Genomic DNA, 26,058 nt, shown 5'->3' with positions numbered 1-26,058 from the left:
CATTATGAAAGTGGACCACTGAAACTGTGATGGATAAACGTTTCCAGAAATAGCTACAACCAATCGCATTTTGTGATAGTTAAATTTTTAGGATACCATGACTGGTTTTGAGTCACATAGCGACTTACCCTCGGATTGTACATATTATTAATATTTGTTCGTAGCACTGCGGGGGCCATTGTGTGGAGCTATTAGCATCCATGTGTTTTTTTTCCTAGTGCACACATTACCCTGGAAAATATAATTTATGCTTCCCTGTTATTTTAATTCTACAACACTGCAGAAACTTTGCAACAGGCAACAACTACCACGTACTTTACAGGATGTAAACAAACCAAGGAATGTTGGGACACAGTAGGAATACAGCAATGCACGTCATTTAGGAGTAAAATAAATGGAAAGTACAAAGAAACCAAAACGAAGTGGGCTTAGGAAAAATGTGAAGAAACAGAAAAAGTACTACTCGAAAAGACTAATTCAGCATACAGGGAAACCAAAACAACCTTCGGTGAAATTAAAAAGTAAGGGCGTCAACATTGAGAGTGCAATGGGAATTCTACTATTAAACGCAGAGGAGAGGGCAGATAGGGGGGAAGGAGTTCACTGCAGGTCTCTGCAAGGGGGAAGAACAGTCTGATGACATGAGAGAAGAAGAAACGAGATTCGATGTGGATGCCATAGGGGATTCAGTATTAGAGTCATAGTTCAACAAAGCTTTGCAAGACTTGTGATCAAATAATGCAGAAGGAGTAGATAACGTTTCTTCGGAACTTCTAAAATAATTGAAAGAAATGGTAATCATAAGGCTATCTAAGTTTGTGCGTGGAAACTATCAAACTGGAAGACATACCATCACACTTTCAGAAAAATATCGTCTAAATATCCTGAAGAAAACAGGGACAGATACATATGAGAACTGTCGCACATTCAGCTTAACAGCTCATGCTTGGAGGTTGCTGACAAAATGATCTGCAGAAAAAGTGAAACTATTTTGGCTTTCGGAAGGTAAGAGCACCCTCGAGCCAAGTCTGTTGCTGCGCTTCATAGTGGAAGCAAGACTTAAGAAATATCAAGAGGTGTACATAAGATTTGTTGACATTGAAAAGAGTCTGACGATGTGACATGATGCAATATATTTCGAAATTCCGAGAAAAGTAGAAGTAAGTTGTAGGGAAAGACGGATGGTACACAGTACAAGAACCAGGAGTCAACAGTAAGAACGGAAGACCGAGAACGAAGTGCTCGGATTAAAGGTGTAAGACAGGGATGCAATATTTCGCCTCTAGTGTCCAATCCAATGTCGAAGAAACAATGATGAAAATAAAAGAAAGACACAAGAGTGGGTTTAAATTAAGTGTGAAGAGATATCACTGATAAGATTCGCTGACGACATTGCTGTCGTCAAGTGAAAGTGAAGAACAGTTATAGTATTTGTTGAATGAAATGAACATTCTAATGAGTAAAGAATTGGGACTGAGAGTGAATCGAAGAAAGACGGTTGTAATGAGGGATAACAACAACGAGATTAACGATAAAATTAACGTTACAACTGTTGATGAAGAAGTGGACGAAGTTAAGGAGTTCTTCTAGCTTGGAAGCAAAATAAAGCATGATGGACGATGCAAGAAGGGCATAAAAAGCAGAGTAGCATAGGCAAGGAAATTCTGTGAATGTAAAGCACTGTATGGTAGTGAATCATGGACTGTGGGAAAAGTGGAAAAGAAGAGTATCGAAGCATCTGAGATGTGGGGCTACAGAAAGATACTGAAAATTAGGTGGACTGATAAGGTAAGAAATGGGGAGGTTCTCTGCGGAATCAGCGAAGCAAGGAACGCATGGGAAGACTGAGACTGGAATACATTCAGCGAATGATTGATGACCTAGGTTACAAATGCTACTCTGAGATGAAGACGTTGTAACAAGAGAGAAATTGTGGACGGGCCACATCAAAACCGTCAGAAGACTGACGAAAAAAAAAAAAAAAAAAAAAAAAACGGAACTGAATTAATAATTTGGTCCGATTGGTCCGGTCCCGATTCGGACCAAGGCTTCAGTGAGCTTTCCATTTAGTTATAAACTAAATCCCAGGAACTCGAAATCCCCTGCCAAAGTGTTCTCACGTGGGACTCACTACGTTCCAGCTTCTTGGTACTTGGCTGAGAAGACCCTGTCTCAATAGAATAGGTCAGAACTCGAACAGTCCATTTCCCAAATATGGGTTAATAATCAATTCCGTAAACGAAAAAGTTTACATATCTTATTCACGTGATCTCTACGTGAGATATATGATGGAACCAGTGGAAGTGTCGCAAAGCCTTTCTCCTACACTTCCGTTCCTCTAAACTGTTGTAGTATTGTTTCGCTAGAACTACGTCGGCTTGTTCCCAAAGAACCCTATTCAAATTTCCTGTGCATCTCTGATACATTTTCGTATGTGAGTTACTGGCACGTGTTCTCATTGCTGGGAATTAAATAAAGGAGCTTCTGTAGGAAATGGAAACAGTAGTTATAATGAACCCGCTATCATTATACTACGCCAACGACAAAAACATGGTATTTTCCTAATACAGTAATGTTTTTCTCAATTTTGTTGTTAATAGCTCCGTTTAGTTAAATTACTTGACCCCATTTTTTTCAACAAGCCTGATTTACTCTTGTTTTTCATTGTCATCCATCACGTTCACCGCGCGGGGTAGCCGCGTGGTCAGGGGCGCCTTGTCACGGCCGGCGCGGCTCCCCCTCGTCGGAGGTTCGAGCCCTCCTTCGCGCATGGTTGTGTGTGTTGTCGTTAGCGTAAGTTAATTTAAGTTAGATGAAGTAGTGCGTAAGCTTAGGGACCGATGACCTCAGCAGTTTGGTCCCATAAGAACTTACCACAAATTTCCAAATTTCCGTCTCGTTTGGTCAGTTTGACTATTTCGTCATTATCAAGTGGAGGTACTGAAGTTATTAATGGAAAAATGAAATAGAGAGAATGGATTTTAAAGTAAAACGAAAATTGACATAATTCAAAATCCACTTAGTTTAAAAACAGCAGTTAAAAATGTCACTGAATAACCATTATTCACAGTAGTGTAGTATCAGTCATGCTATTTTAACAAATTCAATATTGTGTTCATAAGTGTTCAAACTGTACGGTATAGGCCCTATTCCACATGTACCTAAGTTCCTCTACAGAACATCGTAAAATCATAGTACGTACAGGACTATACCAGTTGGATGGAACATTTAACGAACTTAATTATATGATAATATACTAGTCTGAACGATTATTAATCGATCATGTTTTAATTGTTGTTATTACAGTAGTTAGTTACTGTACGACGCGTCAATTTTGTGATAATTTTATGACCGGCAATACTCTTTATATTTTTCTATTACGGAGGTCTACTTAAAACTGATAAAGAAGACGAAATTCGTCAGTGATAACTAGCAAAAAATAAAAATAGCTCTTGATTACAACAACCTTGCAGAAAATAACTGTTTGATGTACTCAGTTCATTAGGGCTATCTATCCATGTATGAAGAAAATTCCGGTTGGACACCTGAGACGAATATTTCAGCTTGAACATAACAAATTGTATTAAGAATTTTCCATATAAGGATAGGCACCTCATTTCTCAGCTATCAGCTGTCATAAATTTTTGTTGTTGTGTAGTGATACATGAAATGATTATTGTAAATTATATATTGAACTTCTTTTCTCTGTAGCTCTTTCTTTACCCGTGGGGCTGGACGACGGATTATCCTGACAACGTAGATGAACTGGTAAGTAGCTAAATAGCTATCAGCTATAAGATAAAAAAAAATCATAAAATCTGAAAAAAGTAAGAAATTATTGTCGTCTAAGTTGTTATTCCTTAACATATTGAATTCTGTGTATTTTTTGTGTTTCTGTTTTCCAAAGGCATTTAGATTGGCTTCGTTGTCATTCTTGTGAAATCTAGCAGAGAAAGCTAATGTTGTTAAATACGTTCCCTAATTTCAAATTTTTAAGTTTTCTCATCTGTTGGTTATGTCGTCACAGTAAACGAGAGTCATTTGTTATTGAAGTTCGCATTAGGTTTCCTGTTGGCAAGCACTGAGTAGATTTAACAACCATTCTTCACTTTTTTCCTATAGTCTGTTTCGTGTGAGTGTCTTCTCTTCGTATAAATACTGCAACACACACAAATCTCAATCTGTTTACTCCAACAAATACAATACGCCTTCCCCCCCCCCCCCCCTCGTAAACAACCCCCGCACTTGCCCCCATTACCAAATTAACAATTTTATCATTCTTCGAGGTATGTCCTGTCGACCTATTCCGTCTTTCAGTTAAATTGTAGAATAAATCTCTTTTATCTCTGATTCGGCTCAGTCTCTCCTAATCTGTTACCCGAATAACTGTGTAATATAGAGAATTCTTCCTTTAAATTAAAAATTTAAAAGTTTTTAGTCTCATCTTGTGCGCAATATTTATCATCCACGTTTCACTTCCATAGGAGACTATAAGGGACAAATAATTTCAGGAAAGACTTCATTGCACATTTATATTAATAATTTATCGCTTCAAAAAAAAAGTATGACATGTGCGTCAAAGGAGACTGACCAATATTACCGTTGTCGGATTGTAATAATGTAGCTGTAGGTTACGTGAATGTCTCAGTGGTCTCTACACATTGTCAGCTTTCTATCTTTTTATACATTTTTCCATTGCCATGGAACAAATGTTGGTATTCACGGAGACCATCTTACGTGCAGTAGTGGCTTCGGGATTCTCAATCGACAACATGTGACGAAGGATTTTCCGTTGTAGAATTTATCTTGCAAATAACAAATACGTTTACATGTGAGGTAGTCTTAGAAGCTAAATCTGAATAAATTAATGTACTTTGATATATTTATAAAAGGCTTAGTTCTTCTCAGTCAAAATGTATACTCATCTTCCATTTCATGACCTTTATTTTTGTAAAATGAAGTACTTTCACTGTTTGGTTGATTCTGTATCATAACAATGCATCCTGACAGACTTCATTAAAACTGATACTGCTGTCCATATCATGGGCAATCAGTTTACATATACGAAACTGTAAGTAGGCTGTTTATGTTTTCTTATTGGCAACGCTACTTCTTCAAGACTACATGGAAATCCACTACTTCTGTGTGCAATTTTTTTTTACTAATGAGACTTTGTGAAAAAAAACTGTAATTACTATTATGATGAATGATCAGGACTGTCTTTATGGACTGTGAGAAAATTTTAGCTTTTGACCAACATTGTATCAATAAGTGTGTGCATTGGATATCTTTGTTAGTGTAATTATGAAAAATTTTATCAAATCATTATTGGCCACTGGCCAAAACAATTTGTAAATTTTTTTGTGGGGAGCATGGGGGCTATGTAAGTAGGCTGTTTATGTTTTCTTATTGGCAACGCTACGTAGCGCTCTGTATGAAAATCACTGGCTGTGCTGTGTGCAGTCTGTGGCTAGTTTGCATTGTTGTCTGCCATTGTATTGTTGGGCAGCTGGATGTTAACAGCGCATAGCGTTGGGCAGTTGGAGGTGAGCCGCCAGCATAGCTGGATGTGGGGAGAGAGATGGCGGAGTTTTGTAATTTATCATGAACTGCTATATATATTATGACTATTATGGTAAATACATTGTTTGTTCTCTATTAATATCTTTCATTTGCTAACTATCCCTATCAGTAGTTAGTGCCTTCTGTAGTTTGAATCTTTTATTTAGCTGGCAATAGTGGCGCTCGCTGTATTGCAGTAGTTCGAGTAATGAAGATTTTTGTGAAGTAAGTTATTTGTGAAAGGTATAGTTTAATGTTAGTCAGGGCCATTCTTTTGTAGGGATTTTTGAAAGTCAGATTGCGTTGCGCTAAAATTATTGTGTGTCAGTTTAAGCACTGTCATGTAAAATTACTGAAAGTGGACGTTTCCAAACGTACAGTTAATTTTCATTCTTTTACCACAACTGAGTAGGACGTCGACAAAAATGGAAATAGCGGAGTACGACAAAGACTGAGTAAAGTAACCTCATATTTCTTTCGAGGAATGGTCGTCGATTCCCTTCAATTGCGAGCGGAAATAGAAAGAAGTATGAATCAGTCTCAGTGACGGCACAATATTTAGCACGAAAGCTGAAGAACACGGTGGTATAACTGTAGCAATCCCACAGCCTTCAATGCTGGTGGTCACAACGGCGAAGAATAAGCCATGGGAAGAGCAGAATTCTAACAACTATTGTGAGATGTGCAAGTAAATATTGTAAAACTCGGGTGCGATTTATCGCAAAGTTTAAAACTGTGGTTTTGCAGAAAATGTGTACGTATATGGGACAATGAAGCTTTCTGTGTGAGGACTGTAAGAGAGTTAAAACTCAGTCAACTCTTAGTTTTCAAATGAATGTCCATGAAACGGCTGCTCAGTGAGAAGTAAGAAATTTGTGCACATATTGCGAGCTAACAAAATTTAGAGCGAAAAAATTATTATTTATTCAAACAAAAACGAAAATATCATACATTACATGTCTAACAATTAGTTCTGAGAGGATACTTAAAAAGCAACCTTTGTAAATTACAATGAAATGATTTGTCTTCTAAAGACTTATTGGCAACAGTTTGTGCAAAACTGTGAAGGCTTCCAGGGAATTAACATCACATGCATTTACTTTAATTAGTACTTGACTATAAAAACGACGCACCTCGCAAAAATATTTCTTGTATCACACAGAATAACGGATACAGACCACATGACGTCTGTACTACAGCGTAGTTCGATGCTTGATAAACGACAGATACCGTTGTTGAACAATATTTTAGCAATCGTTCGTTGGGGAAGACGAATGCGTAATCCTGATGCCGCAGTGTCGAATAGTTCAATAATAACGAGATTGATCGCTCGTTCCTACTAGTGCGGATCAATTGCACACAAGAAGAGGACCAGGAGACCGCCAGTTTTGACGGACGCTAAACTGGCTGTTGTTTGGGGTGTGACTTTCTTTTCATCACCAAAAAGTTTGAGGAGGCTACCCAGTCATTTTCAGATTTGGCATCGTAGTGTCCAGAAAGCGACTCAGAAGTTAAAATTTCATGCATATAATGCTCGGTGGGTGCAGGAATTGAAGGTGTCGGATGGTTTCGGTCATTGGTCGACACCCATGAAATACCAGAAATGGGCCGTGTTTTCTTCATTGATGTGGCGTATTTTCATCTTAGTGCATGCACGAATAGTTAGTATACACTGAGGTGACGAAAGTCAAAAAATGGTTCAAATGGCTCTGAGCACTATGGGACTTAACATCTGAGGTCATCAGTCCACTAGAACTTAGAGCTACTTAAACCTAACTAACCTAAGGACATCACACATATCCATGCCTGAGGCAGGATTCGAACCTGCGACCGTAGCGGTCGCGCGGTTCTAGACTGTAGCGCCACTTCGGCCGGCTTCCGAAAGCCAAAGCATAGAGATATGCACATGTACAGATGGTAGTATACCGCGTACATAAGGTATAAAAGGGCGGTACGTTGGCGGAGCTGTCATCTGTGCTCAGGTGATTCGTGTGAAAAGGTTTCCGACGTGATTATGGCCGCGTCAAGGGAATTAAAAGACTCTGAACGCGGAATGGTAGCTGGAGCTAGACGCAAATCGGAAATCGTTATGGAATTCAGAGTGTGCCGAGGATATCAAATTTAAGGCAGTAACTCTCATCAGGGACAACGCAGTGGCCAACGGCGTTCACTTAACGACCGAGAGCAGCGGTTTTCGCGCAGAGTTATCATTGCGGACAGACAAACAACACTGCTTGAAATAACGGCAGAAATCAATATGGAACTTATTGATCAAAATATCGGGCTACGGCAGCTGACGACTGGCGCGGGTGCCTTTGCTAACAGCACGACATCGCCTGCAACGCCCCTCGTGGACTCGAGACCATATCTGTTGGACCCTAGATGCCTGGGAAACCGTGGTCTGGCCAGATAAATCCCGATTTCAGTTGGTAAGAGCTTATGGTAGGGTTCGAGGTGTGTGTCAATGAGCATTTCGCTCTCATTTAAGTATATGACTGAAAGAGACAGCTTTCCAGGAATTGTGAAACGAGCTCTGTCGATCAGGACCGTGTGCCACAAACAGCGCAGATTCGCCACGAGATGGGGAAATTCGCCGGCGTTTATTGTGATGAATGAACCAGGCTGATCAAGCCCAAGCGCTGTTGTGTGCGAGTGAGACAGACGAGAACCTACGTCATAGGGAAACCCCGTAGGAGCTGTTTGTGCCCAGGGAGTCATAGCAGTGTTAAATCTGGCGGACCCAAGATCGGCCATAAAGGGAAACATTTATGAAAACTATTTAATTCTGTAGTAATTCAGGGAACGAAGACACAGTAATTTTAATCCGCCATCTTTCTTAAATTTTCATCGTGATCCCAATAAAACTTGATTATTGATCATATCTATAGTAGTTTTGGATTTACTGTTAAAGTGAAATTAACAAGTTTTGTAACAGAGACCTGAATGCTAAAATCTGAACGCTTTGGTCGAACTTAACGATTGACATTTCATATAAAAGCACATCGTTGAAATGACTGATATTGTAAATATCAGTTCTGCAACTTTTTTTCTTTAAAAGATATAGTAAATTTGAATTAACAGTATTTTCAGTGAAACATCAGATCATCATTTCCTCCACACAAAACACATTGAACGATGACAGCATGACACCTTATTGAATCATTAGGTAATAGAATATTTGTTGAAAGGTTTAATGCATAATAGCTACTTTTGTTCTTTATTTATTTATCAGAAAGCGCATTGGTGCAAGGCTACTGGCCGTGACATTCAAAGTTAAGAAGGAAATTGTATTGGTTTTATGTAAAAGAATTTAACTTTTATTATGTAATGGATATTATTGTTACTTTATTTAGAACGTGAAAGCGGTCAAGCTTTGATTATTTAAATATGTTAAAATGTAGAATAAAGTAGAATAAGTTAAAGCCAATCAGATGGACGGCTTCAGGGAAGGAAACTGCCCTAGTCAGTTGAGCGAGGATGTTCGGCACGCGGGGAACGCGGCCGGCGACGGGCAGAGGGACAGTGCTGGTGGAGACGAGAAAGCGGACAGTTCTGCTGCAGACACCAGAGTGGACAATTCTGTTCTAGACTCCAAAGGGTACAGCTCGGGTTGAGACGCGGAAGCGGACAGTCGGTCTTTAGGTTGCTAGGAAGTGAAACGACTTAAAAAGTTTCGCATTGTGTGGTATCGCGGGACTTAGTCTCTGAGCGGTGAGCAGCCGCGCGCCTGGTGTGAACTCTTTAAGTTTTAGCATAGTTAATGAGGTGGAGTAGCGAACTTCGCGATAAGACTGTGAATGATCGAACTGTGTCAAATGGATATGCGCTCGAGTGCAACAGTAACTCTAAATACGACCACTTTCGCTATTAGTTTCCTTTCTGAATAAACATTATTCTAACCAAATCGCAACTGTGGGGCCTACATCATTTATGGGTCGTTAGTTTAGCTGCAGATATTATTGTTACTGTTATTATATGTTATATTAACTCTGTATGTTTCATACAATTTCGCAAACTTGCCGACAGACAGACAGTTTAACCAAAGGGTCACAATAATTTAGGGCGTGTGATGTGACACGTGTAGTTCAGCCCCTAGACGAGCTTGAGCCAAGACATTTCGACGAAGAGGAACCGCATGTGAGCCCCAACATCTTTGGGATGTTAGTTCGCAGAGTGTGGCGAAGCGCCGGCCAGAGTGGCCGTGCGATTCTAGGCGCTACAGTCTGGAGCCAAGCGACCGCTACGGTCGCAGGTTCGAATCCTGCCTCGGGCATGGATGTGTGTGATGTCCTTAGGTTAGTTAGGTTTAATTAGTTCTAAGTTCTAGGCGACTGATGACCTCAGAAGTTAAGTCGCATAGTGCTCAGAGCCATTTGAACCATTTGAAGAGTGTGGCGAAGCCATCGACCCAAGTTGTCAACAAGGCTCTGTGCAAGCTGCGGTGGCGGTGGCTCCACGATGACGCTGGATGTGTTTACACAGAACTGAACCGATCATTAACTGGAAGTAGTTATGTTCGGATACATGGAACCCATTTGCGGACATTCGTGGACTTCCTGTTCCAAAACAAAGCTGTTATGTCACTGATCTACAACTGTTCACGACTGATTTAAAGAACATTCTTGGCAACTTGAGCGAATGATTTGGCCACCCCTATCGCCCTACATGAATACCATCGAACGTAATCTAGAGATCAGTTCGTGCGCAAATTCCTGTGCCGGCAACACTTTCGTTATTATGGACGTTATAGAGGCAGCATGGCTCAATATTACTGCAGGGGACTTCCAACGACTTGTGAAGTCCTCGCCACGTCGAGTTGCTGCGCTACGCCGGACGAAAGGAGATTTGACACGATATTAGAAGGTGTCCCATGACTTTTGTCACCTCAGCGTACAAGAATTAAATCAACACAAAATCCACATGTCTTTCATGAAAGCACCTTTCACTATCAGATAACTGGAGTGTTGTGTGCCGTGTCGCGTTGTCGAGTTGTGGGTCCTGTCCTCTTAAAAACTACGGTGAACAGTGTTGTTACCAAGACATCCTTACACTGATTATCTCTCTTCTTGAGAGAGCCGAACGTTATCTTGGTTGCAGTAGGACAACGCCACTTGTCACCCCAAATGAAACAATTAATTTCTTAACAGAATTTTTTGGTGATAGAATCACCTCCCCGACGTTCTCCCAGTTTAATGTCTTCTTGTTGTGAGGTTTCCGTAAAGAAAGGGTCTACAAAAACAGGTTGCACTCACTCGAAACTGAAGATTAACATAACGGAAATTATGAACATTAGCGACAACGTGATCCACAAAGTGGCCTCAAACGTAACAAAGTGAGATCGTGCTTGTGTTACAGAACAGAGCAACCGTTCTGAGCGTATGTTATAAATAATGTATGTGAGGTTACAGAATTAAATTCATATGCATGTAATTATTTTTTGATGATGGTGACTTTTTCCATCACCATGTACAGTTCTGTTAATACTCTTCGCAGTTGTTAATGTTACTGTCTTCACAATGTTGAGATGTTGAAAAATCAGAGCTATGACTAATAAGGTAAACTATACTAGCAGAAGCATCGTTGTGCCTGGACATTTGGCAATGAGAAAAATAAATCTGAACGAGTAGCTGCAATGAATGAACCGTGTTTTGTTTGAAGTTGAATCATTAGTGTCTTCTGTTCTCTCAGAAATACACCCGAACCATTCATAGACACACGTATTTTGTCAGTATTTGAGTCCACGGTGGCAATGATGACGATAGCAATGTTGGAACAACAAACAAACGTGAAATATGGCCCACGCAAATGCATCTTAATGACGAGCATCATCTTAAAAAAAAAAGGATCTCCTAAGCTGCACATAATTGTGCATAAAAGCCGATGGAAGTTTTAAGAAATGTTGATTTAGTATCCTCGTAGTGATCAACTAGGATCCCGTAATAGCTTCAATTGTTCCTCATTCTTTGTTCTTTCTATTTTTCCAGTACTCCCCTATCTCTATCCCGTATTTTCCTTTCTTCTATTCCTGTTCCCGATTTATTACTTCTTCTGCCTTCTAAATTTAGTATTTTATTTTTATAAAGTTTCCCGTCTCTTTTTTCCGATTCTTTGATGCTCTTTCCTTTCACTTCATTTCTCATTTCTGTAATCCATGTTATTGTTGATTCCTTTCTCCAAAAATATTGTAACATTCGGTAGTAGGCCTAGTATCCAAAGAAGAAGGTTAACTTGTGTTTTGCCAGTACTTCTGATATTTTCTGTATGTTTTGGTAGATTTCCTAATTACTTATCATTTTATAACCACCTGAAGGTTGTACTGCACCCATTATTTTTCTAATAATTCGTCTTCTGTGTACCTCTACTCTGCCCGGCTAATAGATCATCGTCGAGTATTGACATGTTTATGAAGATTCAGATCTAAAAACTGTGCTGTAGTGTTTTAGTTTTGTGTTTCTGGACATGCATTTCATGTTGTATGTATTTTTTGTCAAATCATATGCTCCTTCCATTTTATTGACTTTTACATCTACTGCACGTTTTTCTAGTCCATTCTGCTGTATGTTTTCTTCAAGATATTTAAATACTAGCTCACTCAGTTTAATCTGTTTGTGTTTCTATGTTGTATGAATTTTATGTTTCGCTGTTATTTAAAGAATATTTGTTTGAGAAACTTGCTGTATTTGATTTTGTTAATGTATTGCAAAATCATCGGTAAAAGCCAGGCTTAATTCCATTTGATTTTTTCCCAACCCAGTTGGGACATTTTAGCACCAAATTCCGCATTTTCACATTTTTTTCTAAAATGGAGTTAAGGAAGAAACGTGTCCCCCTTGTCTGACACCGGAGATATTTCTTACATAAATGTAAGTTTAGACTTTTTATTTGTTAGAGGTTCACGAACTATGTCTGCTAATTTTGCTTTCATACTGAAGTCTCCATTTATTTGATCTATTTCTACTCTGTCGATAGAATCAAATGAATTCCCAAAATCAGTAAATGATACTATTATAGGTGTCCTGGTGAACAATTTGAGACGAAATTTGTGTAGCTTACGCAGGTGACTTCCAATGACTAGTCCACATTCTAAGTCACTGATCTCTGCTGACCGACCCATTCGACTCTTACGATATTGCAGTGCCCGTGTTATTACGAAATACGATGCAAAGTTCCTTTGGATATGCGTCCGTGTCCAAAGTAATTTTGCATCGTAATTCGGAATAACACAGGCACTGCAATATCGTATTTATCCGACGACACCGGGCGTGCGACTTTTCAAGTAAAATGTCTTAACTGTACGGAAATATAGATAATGGGTGTACAAGTTGTAGACGCATACTTGACGACATACGGAAGTTTGGCTCTGGCCGTGGGTCGTGTTTGGATATCCAATTGGTAAGGCGACCACTCGCGATAAGCGGGGAATCCGGGTTCGAGTCCCGGTGAGGCACGAATTTTCATAGTCTTCATTCCATTCTACAGCATTACATACGCGTGTCTGGACACTTTCGATCAGATTACTGCACTGAAGTTGCACAAAAGTCAAATTTTATTTAATGCTCGCATTAATCGATACGATTGCTAATATATACACACATCAGTCGGTTCTGCTAAGAAATTCGTCAATAGAATAGAATCAATAACTCCTTTAGGCTCTTCTTAAACTGAACTTAAATTGAACCGGGGACCTAGAAACGACGGCTTCGTCCTCGTCGTAGCCCTCAGTGGTTCACAACCCCACAACAGGCTACAGCAGTCCACTCACCCCACCGCCGCCCCACACCGAACTCAGGGTTATTGCTACGTATGTATGACTCCTGGACAGTTGTCAAATGACTGAAAACAAGTTCCTGAGTAACGGACATTTTTCTAGCAGATTAAAACTGTGTGCCGGACCGAGACTCGAACTCAGAACCTTTAACTTTCGCGGGCAAGTGCTCTACCAACTGAGCTACCCAAGCACGACTCACGCCACGTCCTCACAGCTTTACTTCTGCCAGTACCTCGTCTCCTACCTTCCAGACTTTACGGAAGCTCTCCCGCGAACCATGCAGAACTACCATTCCTGAAAGAAAGGTTATTGCGGAGACACGGATTAGCCACAGCCTGGGGAATGTTTCCAGAAAGAGACTTTCAGTCTGCAGCAGAGTGTGCGCTGATATGAAACTTCCTGGCAGATTAAAACTGTGTGCCGGACCGAGACTCGAACTCGGGTCCTTTACCTTTAGCGGGCAAGTGCACTACCAACTGAGCTACCCGAGCACTTGCCCGCTAAAGGTAAAGGTCCCGAGTTCGAGTCTCGGTCCGGCACACAGTTTTAATCTGCCAGGAAGTTTCATATCAGCGCACACTCCGCTGCAGAGTGAAAATCTCATTCTGGAGACATTTTTCTAGATCAAAACAAGTTCATTTAAATGTCTGTGGAGATTATTCTTATTTCTAGTACTAATACTACAAACTGTATTGTTTGTATTAAAAATAAAGCACTCGTAGGTTGCAGAATGTTCTTTGTTAACTTATTAAGAATGGCGCGTTTCGCTCGGATAGAGCATCATCAGGTTATGTTAAAAAATCGGAAATTTTCTGCGAAAAAGCATTCGTCAAGAAGGAATGATACCGCATAAAACGCACTACAAGACAAACTTATGGAGACGATAACAGGCATAGCAACGCCTCCATGAGCTTGCCTTTTAATGCGTTTTATGCGGTATCATGCCTTCTTGACGAATGCTTTTTGGCAGAAAATTTCTGATTTTTAACATAACCTGATGATGCTCTATCCGAGCGAAACGCGTCGTTCTTAAGTTAATAAAGAACATTCTGCAACCTATGAGTGTGTTTTATTTTATTTCTTATTTATAGTAGCGATAGAAGGTTGCTGTACCACCACGCCAAGATGGAATATAATAATTCGTATTGTTTGTACGGAAAAGAGATGTGACTGCTGACTGGTGTGTTGCAGCACGCCCTGGGCATAGCGGCGACCGCTGCGCTGGCTGCAGTACGCGGCACCCAGTACACCGTGGGCAGCTCCGCCAACGTCCTCTGTGAGTAAAGCACAGCACAGCACCGCCTGAGGCTTCTGCTGCAGCGCTCTGCCTATGTCAGTCACTTCGTTTACGCGGGGCTTCCAGAACCGGTTTTCCGTAAACCGATTTCCCGCTACAGTTTCTCGTCGGCCGTATAAACTCTGTGAAAGAGAAATGTCAGACCTCTCGCGTGTCATTTTGCTTTTACAAACTGTCCATTGGCATTTGCCGCTTGCTAAATGTTTGCGAATATAACCAACCTCTAGGAGAGAAGTGTGCCATTGTTTACTTTAGATGCTTTGTATGTACACCTTTGTTAAATGATAACTTGGGTCGGCACCCCTCCCTTCCTTCCCGATCCAGCATATGTAAAAATTCAATCTATCGTCAAAGACAATGAGGCAGATGAAAAGGAACATGGGAAGATGTTGTCGTGTGTTTTGCTACTTGCACTTTGGACGAGATATCCGCCTTCTGTAATTAAAGGCCAGTTAAGTTTGGTTTCCACCCAATAATTTCACTGTGAACAGAGCAGAAAAAATTGCAACCACTCCCGTAGTTAGCTCCTTTTAATACAGTTTAGATGGAGAATTCGGTACTCCTCTTAACAAGTCGAGGAACAAGAAAGTTATATCTTATTGAAATAATAGTTTTTCCTTCGTTTGATGTTATGTCCGGATGGCTGAGTTTCACTCGTGAGTCGTGTAGCCCTTAGGGCAGGGCGGCTCTCTTTATGTCAGTAAGACAATGCAGCACCTTCGCGTAATACATTCAGAAGAGATGCTTCCCAGGATGGTCGGTTTACAGGCACGGCAGGGGTCTGTCATTATACGTTCTCATCAGTATGCAGCGAGATGGCCACATTGCTGATTAATGGTGAAGGCACGCCTCTTGCAGACTGCATGGCTCCAGACTAGAAACGAGATCTCAGAAGGTAATGACCATTTACACTCCCAGGCGACATATGGCGCCTGTTACAGGTTGACAGCCTGCTTATTGAGTGGGAAGTTACGCCCTGACAGACATACCAGCACAAAGGCATTTACCAAAATGGTGGGAAGATTTGAGACATTTTCAAAAAATAAGCAGGATGGTAGGGGGAAAAGAGCATTTTGCACACATCTCACATGCTAACACCGAGACTAGAGCCCTTATTGGCCGCTAATACACTGCCGTATGTGAAAAGTGCAACACCGAGAAGGAACTACCCGAATAGCGCCACACTTGGTGGATTTGGCGACGGATGTGCAAGCAATACGTGATACGTTTTTCAGTGAGATGGCGTACACGTAGGCCGAGCAGAGCCCTCTCGTGTCGGTCCGACAGGGTCGGTGTTGCGCCTAGTGTAGTCGGTGCAGAGCTGTCACACAAGGTGGAAACAATACAGTAAGTGCCAGTATGCATCGTCGACGTCAAGGGGAGCCATATCGGCATGTGAGCCAGTTCTAACGGGCCAGAATGATCGCTCTCGAGGAAACAGGGTTGTCATACCGTGACATTTCGGCTCGCACAGGCCATGCTGCTATGACAGTGATGCCTGTGTGGAAGCAGTGGATAGAAGAAGGTCGTACGCAGCGACGAGCGGGAACTGGACCACGGAATATGACCACAGCACGGGATGACCGTCATCTTGTCCGCATGGCGATTACGAACTGTACAGCGTCATCCACAATGTTGGCTCGTCGCTGGAGCACTGCAACAGGTGTGAACTTGTCAGCATCGACGGATCGTCGCCGTCTGCTGCAGTTTGGACTGGTTGCACGAATACCATTACGTCGGCTTCCATTGTCCAGAGACCACAAGCTCATCCGACTGCTACGGGGACGGGAACACCTTCACTGGGGTGCTGAGTGGCAACACGTAATCTTTTCGGGTGAGTCCCGCTTCGACGTGTCCTACAGTGATGGCCACATACGTGTCTGGCGGTACAGTGGTGAGCGCAACCTGGAGGGCTGCATTGTGGAGCGGCATAGCGGACAAACACCTTACAACAACCGATCTCGCCTCGTACGCATTTGGGCACTTTGAACAGCAACGGGTACCTAATGGAGGTTGTGGAGCCTGAGGTACTCCCCCAGCTTCAGGCACCTCCACAGGCCACATTTCAGTATAACAATGCCCGGCCACATATAGCGAGGAATGTGCAGATCTTCTTCGAAGTGCGACGGGTATCATCGCTTCCCTGGCCTGCACGTTTGCCAGACATGTCGCGCATCGAACATGTCTGGGATATGGTTGGTCGGCACCTGGTGCGTCACGGTCCTCCAGTAACTGGTGCCACGGCTTTGTGAGCTCCGATACAAATTGCGTGGAGGAAAATCCCTCAGGAACGTATTCAGAACCTTATTGATTCATTGCCACGGCGTATAGCAGCTCTAATTGAAGCGTATACTGCATACTGAATAGTAGGACTCAAAGGATATGTACAGATTTGAAAAGGTAATCTTTTGTTAGTTGTTATGTACCTAACTTGTGGTATCAAATTAATTGAATTAATGCGTTTGCTTCTTGGTGTTGCAATTTCTACATACGGTAGGTTCTTCCTGAGCGTCGTAAGACGAGGAGAGGGGAGTCATGTGGAACATTTTCCTTCTTCTGAAAAGTGAAACAAATAAGGAGGAGCCATGGTTGCCTGACGCTTACTTTTGGCGGAATTACTCATGTTGAGAAGCCAGAGTTAGAGAAACGAAAGAGTACAGAGGACATTCGGTTTCGAAGAGCGGTACAGAAAACATTCTGTTCTGGAATAATCAAGAGAAGATTCAGATTCGGGTAGTGGCGGAGGACAGCGGCTTTCTGTTACAGAGATCGATGAACAGCAGCTGGTCTTAGTTCAAGAACCGAGGCGGCAGCTAGATTGGTCAAATCTAAAACAGAAGAGGATATAAGCACCTGAAACGTAGTGCTACAGAAGAACATTGGAAATTTTGTGGGCTGATGAGATAAAGAGGTTGTCTGCAGGAAAGGAATATATGGTAAACATTGATAAGAAGGGACAGGACGAATGGTCATCTATTAAGACACCATCGAATAACTCCCATGGTATTAGAAGTAGTGTAGAGGAAGACAAGGATTGGAATAGAGCATGAGAAATTAGTTCACTCTCAAGGACGATGATTAAATAATTTTTTCCTTGAACAAGCAATTCGGAGTTATTAGCCTGCTTGCAAGAGACGTTTATGTTCTGTAATTTTGTTGTCAGTGTTTCCTACGGTCCACCTTTAAGTACTATACAATGCTACAAACGTATATTCTCAGAAATTTCTTCTTCAAAAAAAGGCCTGCGTTTGATACTAGAAGGTTTCTTTTGACCTAGAATGCCCTCTTTGACAGATGTTAAGTTTCACGTTGTTCTCATTCCTGCTACTTCCCATTACTTCCTTACCGTTGTCCACTTCGTGATTCCCAATTATGATGTTAAGTTTCACGTTGTTCTCATTCCTGCTACTTCCCATTACTTTCATCTTTCTTGAATGGTTGGCACGCTGACACTTGTTGATGGCCCGGCATTGAAATCTGCAGCAATTTGCGGAAGGGCTACACTTCTGCCTCGTTGATCCCGTTCTTGCAGGATCTTTCTCCGGCCGCAGCGATGTCGGAGACTTGATGTTTCACCGAATTCCTGATATTCACGGTACACTCGTGAAAATCCCTTCATGGCCTCCTCCAAGATGCAGTGTCTCATTACTTGTGCACCGACTATAACACCACTTTCAAACTCACTTAAATCTTGATGCCCTGCTATTGTAGCAGCAGTAACCGATCTAACAACTGTGCCAGACACTTGTTGTCTTATGTAGGCCTTGCCGATCGTAGCTCCATATTCTGCATGTTTACATATCTCTGTATTTGCATACGTATGCCTGTACCAGTATCTTAGGCGCTTCAGTGCAGATAGATGCAATAAGACAGTTCCGCACGCAATAACTGGTGAGGATTTAAACATCTCGTTCTATCTCTTCCACCCCCTCCTTCTCCTCCTCCTCCTCCTCCTCCTCCTCCTCCTCCTTCTTCTTCTCCTCATTAAGAGTTCACTGACATCCATATTGAAATCTTATAAAAAACTAGGAAGGTAGTGATTACTTCACTGTACTGACGAAAACATATGATGGGCATTCCAGCTTCTTACTCTTTCTAAAAACTACCTTCCCTTCAGACACCATTCACAGACCTCATTAAAGTAGCAAATTATCCTTCTTCTGTTTACTGTCGCCAGCCAAAACTTCTTCTTGACAACCCTGTTAGACAGGAACTACTGTTTTAGTAAACTTACTTAGCCCTTCGGGCTACTTCATTCTCAAAAATCGACATTTCTCTCGTTGGATAGGAACAATACACGGACATTACAACAAGCAGCCCCGACCACACAAAATTAAGAGTACCAAAAACAAAGACTGAGTATAGAAAAGGAACCACGTGAATATAAATAAAAATTAAAATTTAGCTTTTATTTACATTAACATCGTTGATCTGTGTTCACTTGGAAAAGTCTTGTTTTCGTCACCCCAGCTCTCGAAATTTCCATTCAGTTTACTCTTATTACTGCGTCGTTCCCTACGCTAGGATGCCTCAGTATTTTCTGTCCAACCATACTCGTCCAAAAAAAGAGAAAAAAATGAAATGGTTCAGGACTTTACCGTCGTATCAGTCGAATGGATGCTTGATGCCCGAGTTTGCACTCGTTCGCCACTTCTGACTGTTCTTGGGAGAAGCCACTTTTCGTCTGTCGTCCAATTCCTCCTTCTGCTTCCCGATACTTTTTCCTCTTCTTGAAAAAACCCTAGCTTCCCGCTCTCTGCTCTAAATATCACCGAACTGGCTGCCTCAAAACTATTAGTAACTATTTTCTAGAACTGGAGTATAATTCTCCTTCTCAGCAAAACCTTACAGACACCATCTTTGTGGTAGATCCTGGCCAGTCCCTTGTTTAGATAATTCTGACTGTAGGTTTTCCTCTATGGCTGGAAACTGCATGTACCATGGTTATCGTATTATGAAGTCTGTAAACTGAAGAGCAGGTGGACGAGTCCCCACTCTCTCTACTCCGTCGCTTTACAAGGAACACCTACAGGTGACGCCGATTCTTCCGCAATCCGTGTTTTCAGTCACTGGAGACGTAGGCGCCAGAGGCGCCCGGACAATATTTATTTTACACTAAATGCAATAACCGCACACGAACAAAAAAAAAATGGTTCAAATGGCTCTGAGCACTATGGGACTTAACATCTTATGTCATCAGTCCCCTAAAACTTAGAACTACTTAAACCTAACTAACCTAAGGACATCACACACAACCATGCCCGAGGCAGGATTCGAACCTGCGACCGTAGCAGTCCTGCGGTCCCGGACTGCAGCGCCTAGAACCGCACGGCCACCGCGACCGGCGCACACGAACAGAATCTATGTAAATCTGTGTGTGATGTCCTTAGGTTAGTTAGGTTTAAGTAGTTCTAAGCCTAGGGGGCTGATGACCTCCGATGTTAAGTCTCATAGTGCTCGGAGCCACTTGAACCACTTGTTATTCCGTCGTCAAGACGTCGCTACGTCGCGTGTTCAATAACTAGACGACGTAACTCCAGAGATAACGTATACTTAAGCAATGTTCAGAATGCGTCGTAATATTGGGACAAATCGATGACTGTTCATTGCTAAATAAGCATGAATTCACTTTTCACTTACTAATGTTCTAATAGTCAATTAATTATCACTAATACACATGATAATGTCTATTCAGTTATGTAGGCGACACGAAGAATTAAAGTTTGAATCCAGTTTTATTGTTCCTTGTAATTAATTGTCCCTACACTGAGCACGCACACCGATTTCTCACTCAGTGAATTGCTTCCATTTGCATCAGTAATCCTGTCGTTGACGACAACTTCTGACGACTCGGCGCAATTGTACGTTCTTCATGTTTGCGTTTGTCTGTTACCTACTCGAGACTAATAATTATTTTTCTGTCGGCGATCTTCCTTTTTCAATGTCCTTGAATGTTCGTGCTTATTCAGTATCACGAAGGCTAAGTCCCATAACAAATCCCACACGATTTAATTTCGTCGCGTATTCCGTATCCCGTTATGTTGCTTTTGTATGACTTCTGAATAATACTTCAGTCTATATCGCAAAATTTTCAAACTTCCGAATAGCTTAAAACAACACAGTTGCGCTTAAATGCATGCTGCTATCGCAATAGTACTATAGAGCAACTAGATAGCAACTGAAGCTATTTCCATTTCCGTGTAACATTGTAGTCAAATCGAACTTCCTTTTCGATGCTGCTACAGCTCTCTTCTATTTACCATCTGGACTTTCACCTTCGTTATTAATTATTTTGCAATTCTTTCTTTGATGTTTTTGTTTCGCATCCTATCATATTCTTTCATTCAGTCTCTATTTCGTGATAAATATTATTATTCACATGGCAAAATGGCTCTGAGCACTATGGGACTTAACTTCTGAGGTCATCAGTCCCCTAGAACTTAGAACTACTTAAACCTAACTAACCTAAGGACATCACACACATCCATGCCCGAGGCAGGATTCGAACCGAACTTGCGACCGTAGCGGTCGCGTGCTTCCAGACTGTATCGCCTAGAACCGCTCGGCCACTCCGGCCGGCCTCACATGACATTTCCGTTGATTAAATTATCACAGGTGTAAATTTTGTCGTCAGTAGCTGCCGTCACTGTCAGGATGACTAATTTTCCTACTTCTTTTTCAACTAAGGGTTGTTTATTGGGGTTTCTGTTATTGGGGGTGTTATAACAGTCACACCGGAAACAGTCGACTTGGGCTGCTTAAGAAATGCTGAAATGTTCCTGGCAGATTTGCTACTTACTAATAAATCCTACCTCTTCCTGGTTACCGATTTCCTTAAGATTTAATGTTTGTGCATGCCTTGACGAGAATTGAAAGTACAGATGTGGGAGCTCCAAGTGGCCAAGCGTTTAGAAGAAAACAGCATTTGCGATGCGGGTCGGGCGAGGCCCGAGGCATTTGTGCTTGCGTAGTTACAAGGCAGTGGGTGGCTGTATGGAAAGATTACCGAGCGGTGAAGCTTGGGGTCGAGTCCCTATCTAGAAGGTCCTCTTTATTTTCACTTTTCGCAACAGTGGTGAGCTGCAGAAAATACCCACGCCACCTCTTTTCCATTTCCCAGCGCTCATTTTCTTCCCAATTCCCGAGGCAGCAGGTGCTTCGTCTTCCACATACAGAAATAGATTGAAGTAATAAGTTTATTTACAGAAACAGTTCATGTGAACCAACCAACCCTCGGAAAACTGATATTTCATTGGGCTTGTAAAATCCATTGGCCAGCCGGAGTGGCCGAGCGGTTTTAGGCGCTCCAGTCTGGAACCGCGCGACCGCTGCGGTTGCAGGTTCGAATTCTGACTCGGGCATGGATGTGTGTGATGTCCTTAGGTTAGTTAGGTTTAAGTAGTTCTAAGTTCTAGGGAACTGATGACCACACCAGTTAAATCCCATAGTTCTCAGAGCCATTTGAACCAAAATCCATTCCTGCCTAGTATGTAAATGTAACAACGGATATTGTAATTTCATCATTCTTAAGATGTGTTGCATATACAAGGTCTCAGTATATCCTGTTACTAGAAAGTCATCTGAACAACCATTACGAGTGCTGTGCCGCAAGGGGTAGACGCGCGATCTAGGGCGCCTCGTCACGGTCCGCGTGGCTCCCCCTGTCAGAGGTTCGAGTCCTCCCTCGGCCAAGTGTGTGTGTGTGTGTGTGTGTGTGTGTGTGTTGTCCTTGGCGTAAGTAAGTTTAATTTAGATTGAGAAGTATGTAAGCTTAGGGACCGATGATCTCAGCAGTTTGATCCCATAAGACCTTACCACAAATTTCCAAATTTTCCATTACGAGTGTGAAATAAAAGACACTGGTGCCAGTGAATTACAAGTTGACAATAGAAATGCTGATTTTTCGACCAGCGTAAATAATTTACTTTTTGTGATTTATGTCTTCAGCCTGCACGATTTGTTTAAATGAAGTTATTTTTCAATGTCTTTAGAAGTTGTTATTCTGTTACTGCGATTAAAGCGTTACGCCGTTGTCAAGCAAAAATGTTCGATGCCACGTCACAGCATATACATGTAACGGTACCCATGCGGGGTTGTGACCCGCATTATAGCAATGGAGGCAACGGCTGTGACCACTGACACAAGTAACATAATGCCTAAACGTGTGCTATAAGCATGCAGGCTGAAATACAATCCTTGTAATGTATTGTATTTTATCCTGCAGGATATCGGTCGGATCAATGCTTTGTAGGTGTCGAGAGTGATGAAATTCTTGGGTCGGCTGACGAGTAGTTTTAGTCTGTTGTGGACTTCCTCTTGGAAGGTTAGTGGCTGAGGATTTCCATGTTAGTTTACAGACAATGATTAGTCAGAGTTATTTTAGTCTGTTAGTTACTTGGATAGTTAGATCAGGTAATGTAGGAGCCATGGGGACGGAAATTGAGTGTGTTTCGTCCTGTAGCTACTGCCTGCAATTTGTAAGCATTTATGTTTCTTTATTTATTTCTCATTAATTTATTGGACTTTGCAAGATTGAGGCCAACCGGCTCTCTCTTACATTAAACCAGACGTTCTACATATTTTTTGCTGCATTCATTACGAGAAGCATATTGTAAGTTACATCTAATACAACTAACAATAAAATTTTAGTAATTACTACAGTGTAGAAAGGTAGACTGAACACTTTTTTTCATTCGCTCACGAAAAGTGCAACTATGGAGGCAGTTACGGGAAGGCAGGTTTAAGCTATGGAGGCTGGTGGCATTTAAAGTGAGGGAAGAGGCGGAAGAGACCGAGAAAGGGAAACACGATAAAACACAATTAATGAAGCTGGGGGAAAAGAAAGTAGCGAGTGAGCGAGGAATGAGAAGAGAAATAAGCGTAAAGGGGAGAACTTTGGGGGGATTTGCTTTACTGTTCGGCAGAGCGAAAACTGTCCGTATACGTTAATTTATGAGGAAACTTATGAGGGAAATTCTTCAGCTTTCTCCTAAAAAGCAACAAAGCATTTAATGCTGGACAGAGTGCGTCGTCTGTAGGTGGCCCTAGAGGTGAGGGGGCAGCAACAGAGAAAGAGTTTGTGACTTGTTTTGTGAACGAGTGCAGGTAGCGTACTACACTCCTGGAAATTGAAATAAGAACACCGTGAATTCATTGTCCCAGGAAGGGGAAACTTTATTGACACATTCCTGGGGTCAGATACATCACATGATCACACTGACAGAACCACAGGCACATAGACACAGGCAACAGAGCATGCACAATGTCGGCACTAGTACAGTGTATATCCACCTTTCGCAGCAATGCAGGCTGCTATTCTCCCATGGAGACGATTGTACAGATGCTGGATGTAGTCCTGTGGAACGGCTTGCCATGCCATTTCCACCTGGCGCCTCAGTTGGACCAGCGTTCGTGCTGGACGTGCAGACCGCGTGAGACGACGCTTCATCCAGTCCCAAACATGCTCAATGGGGGACAGATCCGGAGATCTTGCTGGCCAGGGTAGTTGACTTACACCTTCTAGAGCACGTTGGGTGGCACGGGATACATGCGGACGTACATTGTCCTGTTGGAACAGCAAGTTCCCTTGCCGGTCTAGGAATGGTAGAACGATGGGTTCGATGACGGTTTGGATGTACCGTGCACTATTCAGTGTCCCCTCGACGATCACCAGTGGTGTACGGCCAGTGTAGGAGATCGCTCCCCACACCATGATGCCGGGTGTTGGCCCTGTGTGCCTCGGTCGTATGCAGTCCTGATTGTGGCGCTCACCTGCACGGCGCCAAACACGCATACGACCATCATTGGCACCAAGGCAGAAGCGACTCTCATCGCTGAAGACGACACGTCTCCATTCGTCCCTCCATTCACGCCTGTCGCGACACCACTGGAGGCGGGCTGCACGATGTTGGGGCGTGAACGGAAGACGGCCTAACGGTGTGCGGGACCGTAGCCCAGCTTCATGGAGACGGTTGCGAATGGTCCTCGCCGATACCCCAGGAGCAACAGTGTCCCTAATTTGCTGGGAAGTGGCGGTGCGGTCCCCTACGGCACTGCGTAGGATCCTACGGTCTTGGCGTGCATCCGTGCGTCGCTGCGGTCCGGTCCCAGGTCGACGGGCACGTGCACCTTCCGCCGACCACTGGCGACAACATCGATGTACAGTGGAGACCTCACGCCCCACGTGTTGAGCAATTCGGCGGTACGTCCACCCGGCCTCCCGCATGCCCACTATACGCCCTCGCTCAAAGTCCGTCAACTGCACATACGGTTCACGTCCACGCTGTCGCGGCATGCTACCAGTGTTAAAGACTGCGATGGAGCTCCGTATGCCACGGCAAACTGGCTGACACTGACGGCGGCGGTGCACAAATGCTGCGCAGCTAGCGCCATTCGACGGCCAACACCGCGGTTCCTGGTGTGTCCGCTGTGCCGTGCGTGTGATCATTGCTTGTACAGCCCTCTCGCAGTGTCCGGAGCAAGTATGGTGGGTCTGACACACCGGTGTCAATGTGTTCTTTTTTCCATTTCCAGGAGTGTATATAATCCTGGCGGAGAACTACGGACTGCACCTTGTGGTCCACTGGTATGAAAAATGTTCAGTGAAATTGTCTAGCAGTTACAGGAAATATAGAGAATGCGCCATGTAGTTTGCAACCTTTGTAACTAGGATGCTTGTTGTGTTTGCAGATTTCTCTTCCGGCTCGAGCCGTGACTACGCAAAGGGCGTGCCAGGCGCACGCTTCTCGTACACTCTGGAGCTTCCCGAAGGGGGCGCCTCGGGATTCGACCCGGAGCCCTCAGCCATCTGGCCAGTTGTCACGGAGACCTTCGAGCTCATCAAAGTCCTGGCCGACGCCGTCTCAGGGCAGTGGCAGCCCCCTGCTACTAGCAATTAGCGGAGCTGCTTAGTCTGAAGCAGCTAGGAAACATATGTGTGTCTGTCACTACGCTTATATCCTAACAGCGAGGTGAAAATAAATGAACTAACAACGCTGCAAGTTCTTATCTTCATAAACAATCATGAATATTTCTCAGTAACAGTAATGTAGAGATTATCATATACCTTCCATTCGTAACATGACAACGATGAGTTTATTTTATTTATTTATTTATTTATTTATTTATTTAACCTGATCTTACATCGGACCAGTGTTTCACACATGCAGCATTTCACACATCACAGTTACATCATGACAATACTTTAAATAAGAAAATTAGATTACTCTAGTCACAATATGAATAAAGAATAATGACTAAGACCTAATAAAGTAAGTACTGGCAGTATTTTTACGACAGGTACTATACATACAAATTATGATAAAAGTAATAATAGTTACAGTAAAAAAATTAAATAATAATGATAAACATGAGAAAAATTGGCAATAGTAATGAAGATTTGTGCAGATGTACATTAATATCTTGGTGTGTA

At 42.5% G+C, this 26,058-nt stretch overlaps 1 protein-coding gene across 1 annotated transcript in view; it reads left to right on the top strand.

Moving 5' to 3' along the window:
• Positions 1–25,627, top strand: part of LOC126187702 (carboxypeptidase B-like) — a 153,742-nt gene extending 128,115 nt beyond the window's left edge. Inside the window, exons 8-10 of the mRNA XM_049928944.1 lie at positions 3,712–3,768; positions 14,522–14,606; positions 25,317–25,627. Coding sequence (XP_049784901.1) covers positions 3,712–3,768; positions 14,522–14,606; positions 25,317–25,525 — 351 coding nt within the window. The 3' untranslated portion in view covers positions 25,526–25,627. The remainder of the gene's footprint in view (positions 1–3,711; positions 3,769–14,521; positions 14,607–25,316) is intronic.
• The last annotated feature ends 431 nt before the right edge of the window (positions 25,628–26,058 follow it).

Source organism: Schistocerca cancellata, chromosome 5 (genome assembly GCF_023864275.1).
Source record: "Schistocerca cancellata isolate TAMUIC-IGC-003103 chromosome 5, iqSchCanc2.1, whole genome shotgun sequence".
NCBI classification, from domain to species: domain Eukaryota; kingdom Metazoa; phylum Arthropoda; class Insecta; order Orthoptera; family Acrididae; genus Schistocerca; species Schistocerca cancellata.
The sequence above is the reverse complement of the archived record's forward strand: the minus strand, read 5'-3'. Positions and strand labels throughout refer to the sequence as shown.